The following is an 8,891-nucleotide window of genomic DNA, read 5'->3' as shown; positions in this document are numbered from 1 at the left end:
AAAAAAAAAAAAAAAAAAGTCCAACTTATAGAAACAAAGAGTAGAAAGATGGTTGTCAGAGACTAGGGTGAAGAAAATAAGAAGAGGTTGATAAAAGGTTTTAAACTTTCAGTTATAAGATGTATAAGATCTGAAGATCTAAAGTAAAACATGGTGACTATAGTTAATACTGTATTGTAAAGGGGCACCTGGGTGACTCAGTCGTTAATCATCTGCCTTCAGCTCAGGTCATGATCCCAGCCTCCTGGGATCAAGCTGTGTTGGGCTCCCTGCTCAGCGGGAGGCCTGCTTCTCCCTCTCTCACTCTCCCTGCTTGTGTTCCCTCTCTTGCTGTGTCTCTTCCTGTCAAATAAATAAATAAATTCTTAAAAAAAAATACTGTATTGTATAGCTGAAATTTGTTGAGCGACTAGAACTAGAACCCTCTGGCCCTCAAAAAGATAAATATGTGTGATGGATGGGTATGAGTTGATTAACTCAGTGGAGGGAAAACCTTTCTTTCTCTCTCTCTCTCTCTCTCTCTCTATATATATATATATATATAATATATTATATCAAATCATTGTGTTATATACTTATTTTATAATTTTGTTTGTCAATTATCCCTCAATAAATCTGAAAAAAATAAAACATTTTAAATGTCATGTTCTATGATACTTAGAATATTAGACTCTTTAAAACATTAACTTAGGATGAAACGCTTACATTTTTATATTTAAGATCTTCATTTCTACATATTTGGAATAGCCAGCTTTTGTGTTTTAAAGATTTATCTTAATTCATGGTATTTTTTTGCTCTGCTTCTTAGGTACCAGCAAAGGCCAGACGTCTTACTCCACTGCTTCCCTACCACCACCGCCACCACCCCATCCAGTCAGCCAACCACCTTTGCCAACGTCTCACCCAACACAACCGCCAGTCCCAAGTCTACCTCCCAGAAACATTAAACCTCCCTTAGATCTAAAGTAAGTAAAGATTATCTTGCCATTTGTTTGTCAATCTCTTCCCATAGATTTTCACACTATGCTTGGCTGAATGCTGGAGTTTCATGGTAAACTGCTGGGGCCACAGATGTGGGCAGATGGAAGGAGAAGGAATGTCTGGACAGGCTGCTCTTAAACCCCCATATCCTTGAGTAACTATTGTTTAACTGTTTTTACAATGGTTTTTCCCCTGGAAGTTCATTTGAAGAAAATTTCCACTGCCTTTTTAAAATCTTGAAGAATTCTTAAGGTTAGCACTGCAATCATCTCTTCCACCATTACCATCACTGCCACCACCACCACTACCATTATCATAATCATCACCACCACCATCATCGCCACCACTACCATCATTGTCATCACCACTACTATTGTCATCATCGTCACCAACACCAACAATCATCACAACCATCACCACCATTATCATCATCTGTCATCAACATCACTGCCACTAACTTCACCCCCGTCACTACCATTATCATAATCATCATCACCACCACCATCCTCACTGCCATCACCACCATCCCCATCAAAATCATCATCACCACCATCACCACCACCACCACCATTATCATCATCAACAGCACCACCATCATTATTACCACGACCACCATCATCACGACCACCATATTTTACTGACTACTTATGACAGGCTAGAACTTTACATATATAAGTAAAAAATGTTTTCATCACTTCACAGATGAAGAGATGGGAATTTACAGTGACTTCCCCACAATTATACAAGAATGTAGAGTTGAAATTTGGGGCAATGTCAGTCTATGTCCAAAGCAAATGTGTGCTTTTAACTACTCTGCTAAATAACCTCCTTGAGTAAAAAATGCAGGTTTTCTCTCAATCTTCAGACTTTTGGCTGTGTGTTAAAAAACTAGGAAACTTTTATTCAAGCCCACTCTTGTTTTTCTTATATGGTGCTTTTTAGAAATGTCAAAACTATTTGGGTTGTTATGCATGGGCTCTTTATCCATGATTTACCAGAACAGCTGGTTTAGGAAAAAGCAGACAGAAGATTGGAAAAGAATAAATGTCATTTTAAAAAGACATTGGATAATGGCAAGTATAGATCCTTATGGCAAGTTAGACTAGGTCTTCCCTTTCTTCTTTTAGAAAATTGCTTTGCATGATTCTTCTTTACCACAAATAGGGTATCCTATTTGTGGATATAAGCAATATCCCAAAATATTTAGCTGCAGTTTATTTTTCCTTTACTTCAATCCCCTAACAGACTGATGTTCTTTATATTTAAGTACTTCATATCCAAAATCAATATAAGAGAATCTGTTAATAACAATATCTGTACATTGAAAGTACTTCATATCCATAACCTATATAGTAGAATCTATTAATATCAAAACCTGGTTGACAGCTTTATTTTATTGATCATGATTACAGTTTAGAGCAAGCGTCGAAAATACATGTGTCATGGGTAGTCACCACTGTGTTTCATTTTCTGTGTTTATTTGAGGTATAAAGGCAGTAAACTGGAAAATGTTAGAGCAGCTTTGGGGCTATTACCTTGTTTGTGGCCTGCATCCCACCTTTATGTTAACTGTGTGCCCTTCCGGACATTTGATTTTATGAATTCTAATTGAAAGACTCTAATACCCCATGATATCTTGCTACCAAATAAGAGCTTAGGCCATCTGCTTACTAACAGGTAAGTGCTAAATAAATATTTGCTTAGTTAAAATAATAAATTAACATGTGTTCTTATATACACTTGACTTCTATAAACTGTTTTGCTTTCACATGTATTAGATTTTGTTTCTTTTCCCTAATTTTTTCCTAGTCTGATAAATTTAACCCACCAGATCATGGTCTTAGTACTTTTGAATTTTATTATGTGACCCTATCCAAGCTACTGCCTTCTGTCTTATATGATTCTAGTGAGAGATTTTAATAAATACTCTGAGCATGAATCCCTGAAAATTTATAAGACATAAAGACTGATCATTGTTTGATTGAAGAAACTGTAGAGAGGAGTTTTTGGCACTATTCTTGCTATATGAGAAGTCCCCAAGACCACCATATGTTTGCGGATTCATTTAAAGGACGCACAGGACCCAGTGTTTAGTTACCATGGCTAAGATTTATCACAGTGACACTGTCCTTCTATGCCTAGAAGGAACACACTGAGAATGTTCCTTTCTCTGGCTCTGGAAATGTGTAATGTTGCTTCCCAGGGAAGCCCTGTAGGGGGGCTTGTTCAAGTTTTTATTGAGAGTTGGTCACATAAGCATCTTCAGGGTAACCACTACCAAAAAACCAGACTTCTAGAAGGAAAGCAGGTTTTCACCACAAGTTGTATGGTTTATACAGTCTAGGGCACAGCAAGGCATTCATATCAATTAGTCAACTTTAAATCAGTGTAGGGAATTTTTTAGAAGTGGAGTTCTCAGATGTAAACCAAGGGCAATCTTAGTGTCAGAGTCTTCTAAAATTAGCACCTTTGGCCTACTGTATTATCCCTTTTCTGCAAGCCTACTCCCCAAAATCCATTACAATATGGTGGGAAATAAAAAAATTTTAGATGGAGGAAAGAATTTCAAGAACAGATGTATAACCTGTAATACACATTCATAAGGATGCTGGTGAATTTCTCAGCTTTTCAGTGAATTGTTGCAAAGTTGAAAAGGGTCTTTCAACCAGCTAGGCCCAAACTCTTACTTGTAACATTATTTTCATCAGAAAGTGGCAAAATCCACCAACTGTAATACACTTTACCCCATCCCTATTTCCATCTTATTAAGGACTCATAATTAGAAAGTCAGATTCCCCTAAGAGTTCCTGACTCTACAAAATGTATAAACTCTCAGAAGAACATAAAAGGATACAAGAGTCTTCTTGAATTTTATATTGCATAGACGATAATTACAGAATCTGAAAGTCAATTGTCTGATGGAAAGAAAAGAGGAAATGAAAGCTAAGGGACATCTACAATTTTTTTTTAAGTAAAAATGTGGTGTATAGTGAAAGACTTGCAGTCTCCCATCAGAAAGCTCAAGTAAATTCCAAAATGAAGAAATAGCTAGATTAGAAACTTTATCCCTAGTAGGGGAAGCCATGTAAGACACAAAATAGAAACGAGAGCAAAATGACTCATTATTCAGGCTCAAAAGTTTATATTTCATGTGAGAGGGAAATTTATGGAATAAACTTTAAGCACAATTGTGAGATATGGGTGTTCCTGTGTTTATCCTCATGCCGTCACCCTTCAAAACACACGCATGAGTGTTTTCCACATGCTCCCTCTGCCAACTTGCAAATGCCTTTCCTCCCCTCTCTGGTCAGAGGCTACTCTCAGATCCAGCTCTACTAGTTTTTTTTTTGTTGTTTTTTTTTTTACATTCACTCAAGAATTGTGTTTTTGAGCCACTATTTTGTGTTGTAATAGTCGTTCAGGAAATATCAGTGAACAAAATAAAGATCCTTGCCCACCTAAAACAGGGAGCAAGAGACCCAATGAATAAAAATAATAAACAGGTAAGGAAGAGAGTGTAGCGGGAAATACGAAGTAGGAGAAAAGAGGGCAGAGTTAGGTGATGTAGTAGGAGGGTGGGGTTGGGGACAGGGTGTTGCAGCTTTAAGAAAGGGGAGGGCAACACCCTTTATAGGCAGTTGTACTTAAGAAGACACACGGAAGTGAGGGAGTTAAGGTTGCAGATGTTTTAAGCAAGACCATTCCGGGGCAGAGAGAACAGACAGAACAAATGCCTAGAAGGTTCAAGGACTAGAAATGGGGTAACAGCTACCGGAGTAGAGTGAGCAAGGGAAGGAATAGCAGGAAAACATTCAGCTCACACAGGGTCTTGCCGGTCATAGTCGAGACGGTGACTCCTCAGTGAAATGGTAGCCACTAAAAAAAGGTTGAGCACAGCAGTGATGTTATGACTTATGTTTTATCGAGATCACCCTAACAGCTACATAAAAGAGACAGTAGGCAAATATTGAAACAGGGAAACTAGTCAGGGAGATGACGCAGAAATGCAAACATGGTATACAGGTGGCTCTAACCAAGATGGTGGCAGTGGAGGTGAAGAGAAGCATCCAGACTCTGAATATACTTTGAAGGTAGGGACAACAGAATTTGGATTTGAGGTATGAAGAGAAACAGAGATCAAAGATGGCTCCAGGGCTTCTGACTTGAGCGACTATAACATAAGGATGATGTTTCCTTCAACTGAAATGGGAGAGGATGACGGTGAGCAAATTTGGGGCTAGAGAAGATCAGGAAGACATGGCTATGTTAAGCCTGAGATGTCTTTTAAACATCTAAGTGGGGATATTGAGGCAGCAATTGGGTATCAGGAGTGAAGAGTCTGGGAGAGAGTTCTGGTTTTAACGTATGAATTTGGGAGTCAGAGGCCTCTATTCTCCACTTAGAATCACGAAACTATTACAATCACCAAGGAAGTGAGTATAACTAGAAAGAAGAACCAAGCCCTGGGGTACTCCAACTCTACGAGGCCTGGGAGAAGAAAAATGAACAAAGAAGAGTAAAAAGGAACAAGCAATAAAATAGGAAGAAAATAAGAGCGTGGTGTCCTGGAAGCCAAGGAAAGATCGTATTCCTCAGGAAAAGGTAGTGATAACTGTGTCCGATGCTACTGAAGGCCAAATAAAAGAGGTCACGAGGGTGGTCATGTGGAGGTCATGGGGGTGAGAATTCCTGGGCTTGGGAAGTAAGTCTGACTGAAACAGCATTAGAGGAGCAGGAAATGAGAAGAATGGGAAAAAGTGATTATAGACAACTCTTCGGAGAAGTGCGGGCAGTAACTGGGGGAAAAATGGAATAGAGATTTTGTTTTTTTAAAGATGGGAGAAATAACACTATGTTTGTACGCCGGGGAGAGAAACCCAGTGAAGAAGGGAAAATTATAATGGTGGGGGGGGATAATTCCTGCAACAAGGACTAGAGTGAGTGGGAAGTCGTGATCAGGTGCCGGACTGGCTTCCCAAAGGAATAAATAACTGACAGGTTTACAGTCTTCCTGAGGGTGTAGAGTCTGTATTGCTTGTGGCAAGAAAGTGAATTTTTAATTGGTATCAGGGAAGGAATTTCAGGAGATAGGGTGGCCTCCCCAGAAGTCAGATGTAATGACATCATTCAGATCAAGATGCCTTAAGAAGGTAAAAGGTTGGAGGCCGAGGAGAATTAGAAATAATAACCCTCTTAAAGTAAAGTGGCTGAGGCCAGAGTTCTTTTATTTTAAATTGTACTGGTTCCCCACCTAGTGGTCAGAAGTCACTAGTTAACGTTTTCTGCTGTGTTACTCAAGACATCAGACATCGGAAGCGAAACTGAAACGCGTCGAAGAGAAGAGTTTATCACTATTAGTGTTGAGATCAACATCCTTCTCTGTGTAACACGTTTCTTGGCACCACCTTTAAAAATTAATTATAATTTTATCCATATAACTGATTTTTCAAAGGAAAACAGAACCAATGGTTGAATATTTTGGTGTACGAAACAAACTCCATGGTTATTAATAGTAACGAGACAGGAAAAGTGAAGTAATAAGAAATAATAAATACTGGGAAATGACTAAGGTTGGAAAAGGGAAAAGTGGAACAGGTCTTACCATGAGGTCATTCATAGTCAGCTTCAGATTCTGGGGGGCTCTCAAATTAGAGGAAAAGTAAGAATTAACCATTATAATGTTCTTATTCATTAGAAGTGCTTAACGTTGTCTGGAATTTGAGACCTGCCCTATCTGATGCGCACTCCTGAGTGGCCTTACCTAACTCCATTTGGAAAAATATTGGCTGAAACGAGTTTTATAGGTCCTCCTGCATTCAATACAGGAAGACATGTTCCCGAGAAAAGTTCACAGAAAAGTCATAAGATTCTATTCTCAGCAACAGCAGGTATAGAACCAAGTTTCATGGGACGCTTAGATCTGCCCTTCTACTTTAATTTTTTTTTAAATTTTTTTTTAAAGATTTTACTTATTTACTTGCCAGAGAGAGAGAGAGAGAGAGAGAGGCAGGCCAAATGGCAGCAGAGGCAGAGGGAGAAGCAGGCTCCCTGACAAGCAAGGAGCCTGATGTGGGATTCCAGGACGCTGGAATCATGACCTGAGCCAAAGGCAGCTGCTTAATTAACTGAGCCACCCAGGCATCCCCACCCTTCTTCTTTATAAAACAAAAACAAAATACAACCCCGACAGTTAAAGTTATAAATAACAAAGAAGATATAAAGGTCAACAGCTTTACATCCTAAAAAGTCAGGAAACAGAGCTCTAATAGCTTTCTAAAAATGGCAGTCGTAATATTGAGTTGAGTTCGCCTTCCCTATGTAATTCTGCACACCACCGTGTAAAAACAAAGAACTGGTGAAAAGTCCTCCTAAGCAGGCACCCTGTTCTCACAACTGATAAGCTTCTTTTTCTTCTCCTTGACCTGCTCCCTCTGCTTAGGTCTGTGTGAAGCGTGATTGGTTTCATAGCTTGCCTATATCTTTTTCTCAATGCCTACAACACATTTTTGTTTTTGTTTAATAACTGCTGACAGTTTAATCTCAGTTTATTATGACGCTCACCTATTTCTCTTCCTCATGTTTTCCCTGTTATTCTTCACTATCATTCATACACCACCTCATATTTATTGAATGTTTTCATGTTATATATGGTGAATTCGGAGTTTTAAAAGTAAACTAAGATTTATATGCTCTCATGTTGTGTCCATGAATCAATGTATGCATGCGAACATTATCTACAAACATGTTTTTTTATAAACATGCAACCACATATGTATGTATGTGCTATGCAGATACTCTCCATTCTGCAATTATTTTTTATTCTTTCAAGTGTTTTAGGAAGTAGGGGCGCCTGGACGGCTCAGTGGGTTAAGCCTCTGCCTTCAGCTCAAGTCATGATCTCAGGTTCCTGAGATCAAGCCCTGCATCAGGCTCTTCGCTCAGCGGGGAGCCTGCTTCTCTCTCTCTCTCTCTCTCTGCCTGCCTCTCTGCCTACTTGTGATCTCTCTCTGTCAAATAAATAAATAAAATCTTTTTTTTTTTTAAGTGTTTTAGGAAGTAAACTACAAGTCTGGTAGTCTTTTTGACTAACATTCTTTTCAAAAATGACCATAAACAAGTCACTTCAGCAACAAACGTTAATTTAGTTTCTTATGCTGGGACATAATTAATTCATCAAAAAAAAAAATCAAAGCCCTATACATGACTGGAATTATCCTAATAGCTTTCTTAAAATGACAGTCATAATAACAAATTAACTAACAAAGTGACAGTCTCTTTCTCATAGTCTCGTAGTAGGAAAGGAGCCCTGCGAGCAATTACTCTGTAATTACAGTGATACAGAATAATCACTATAATGGAGCAAACTATGACACATAGAAGCAGCAACTGCGTGGGCCTGGGGCGTTGGAGATGACTTCACAGAGAACGGAGTGTTTCAGGAGAGGCTTAAAGATTAAGAAGGGTCACAAACGGGATGTGATCAGGAGAAAGATGATTCTAGGGAAGGAAAACACAGTGGGCTAGGCATGGAGGAAGAAGAAACAGAGTGTTCAGGGAGTGAGTCAATATTAATATGTGAAAAAAAGATGATACCAAAAAATGATATAAGAGGATATAGGAATGAATAAGGAAGATGTGGTCCATATACACTATAGAGTTTTATGCCTCCATCAGAAAGGATGAATACCCAACTGTTGTAGCAACATGGAAGGGACTGGAAGAGATTAATGCTGATGAAATCAGTCAAGCAGAGAGAGTCAATTATCATATGGTTTCACTTATTTGTGGAACATAAGAAATAACATGGAGGACATGGGGAGATGGAGAGGAGAAGGGAGTTGAGGGAAATTGGAAGGGGAGGTGAACCATGAGAGACTATGGACTCTGAAAAACAATCTGAGGGGTTTGAG

The 8,891-nt window shown here is 38.8% G+C and overlaps 1 protein-coding gene across 4 annotated transcripts in view; it reads left to right on the top strand.

Annotated features, from left to right (window-relative positions):
* Positions 1-8,891, top strand: part of FYB1 (FYN binding protein 1) — a 154,614-nt gene that overhangs the window by 104,446 nt on the left and 41,277 nt on the right. For all 4 annotated transcript variants that reach the window (XM_059417033.1, XM_059417035.1, XM_059417032.1 and 1 more), the window contains exon 3: positions 809-965. In XM_059417033.1, the coding sequence (XP_059273016.1) occupies positions 809-965 (157 nt within the window). The remainder of the gene's footprint in view (positions 1-808; positions 966-8,891) is intronic.

The sequence above is a fragment of the Mustela nigripes genome, chromosome 12, assembly GCF_022355385.1.
Source record: "Mustela nigripes isolate SB6536 chromosome 12, MUSNIG.SB6536, whole genome shotgun sequence".
NCBI lineage: Eukaryota > Metazoa > Chordata > Mammalia > Carnivora > Mustelidae > Mustela > Mustela nigripes.
Note: the sequence above shows the minus strand (reverse complement) of the source record. Positions and strands in the feature narration are given on the sequence as shown.